The sequence below is a fragment of the Gekko japonicus genome, unplaced genomic scaffold (genome assembly GCF_001447785.1).
Source record: "Gekko japonicus isolate JY-2015 unplaced genomic scaffold, Gekko_japonicus_V1.1 scaffold64043, whole genome shotgun sequence".
Classification (NCBI taxonomy): Eukaryota; Metazoa; Chordata; class Lepidosauria; order Squamata; family Gekkonidae; genus Gekko; species Gekko japonicus.
The window spans coordinates 1-690 of NW_015235266.1; the positions used below are offsets into that span (position 1 = coordinate 1).

The following is a 690-nucleotide window of genomic DNA, read 5'->3' on the forward strand; positions in this document are numbered from 1 at the left end:
CTCGGGACCTGCCCCCCACACCTGATTCTCAAGCGATGCCTTCAACAGAGCTGCACTCAGTGTTACGGAAAGGAAGCCAGGAGTGTTGTCAAATGTTTCAAGGGCCTCTCAACCCTTCCATGACTTCGGGGAGGGTGGGGTGGGGGTCAAGCCTCACCACGGGCGTGGATCTTCTGGCAGAGTTCTTCCGTGCGCCGGTGGATCTTGTCAGAGACCTCCACGACCCGGGAGACGGCCGCCTTGGAGAACTCCATGCGCTCCTGAAGCTGCAGCTCAATCTCTTCACTGCTGCTGCTGGCCAAGGTAGCCAAGAAGGAGAGGGCCGGCTCATTCAGCACGAGGCCGCCAGGTTTCCAGGAGGTAGGAGGAGTAACGGGGGACAGGATTGTCTCTGGAGGGACCAAAAGAGTTGTGTCAGGGCCAACAGGAAAGAGGGAACGGCCCCTCGCCCGACCCTGCCCAATCCCTCAGTGCAAGAAACTCAGCGCACCTCTCCTCTCCGGCCCTTCCTGCCCTAGGACAGACACGCTCTCTGACTCCGCCCCTGTGGCATCCAGCCTGGGCTCCTCCGGAGGCTGCCCGCAATCTCCATCACAGCGTTTCAGTAGTCCTTGCACTGTGTCATCCAGCTGCAGGAACGAGATAGGAAACAGAGTTTGGAGAAAGGAAATGTGGGAGAAGATACAGGAT

The 690-nt window shown here is 59.0% G+C and overlaps 1 protein-coding gene across 1 annotated transcript; it reads right to left on the reverse strand.

Annotated features, from left to right (window-relative positions):
• Nucleotides 1-157: 157 nt before the first annotated feature.
• On the reverse strand, nt 158-629 carry LOC107125406 (E3 ubiquitin-protein ligase BRE1B-like; the record flags this gene model as incomplete). Its single annotated transcript, XM_015428833.1, has 2 exons — nt 158-391; nt 491-629. Coding segments are annotated over 2 exons (373 nt in total), but the record flags the coding sequence as incomplete, so codon positions are not given.
• Between the last annotated feature and the right edge of the window lie 61 nt (nt 630-690).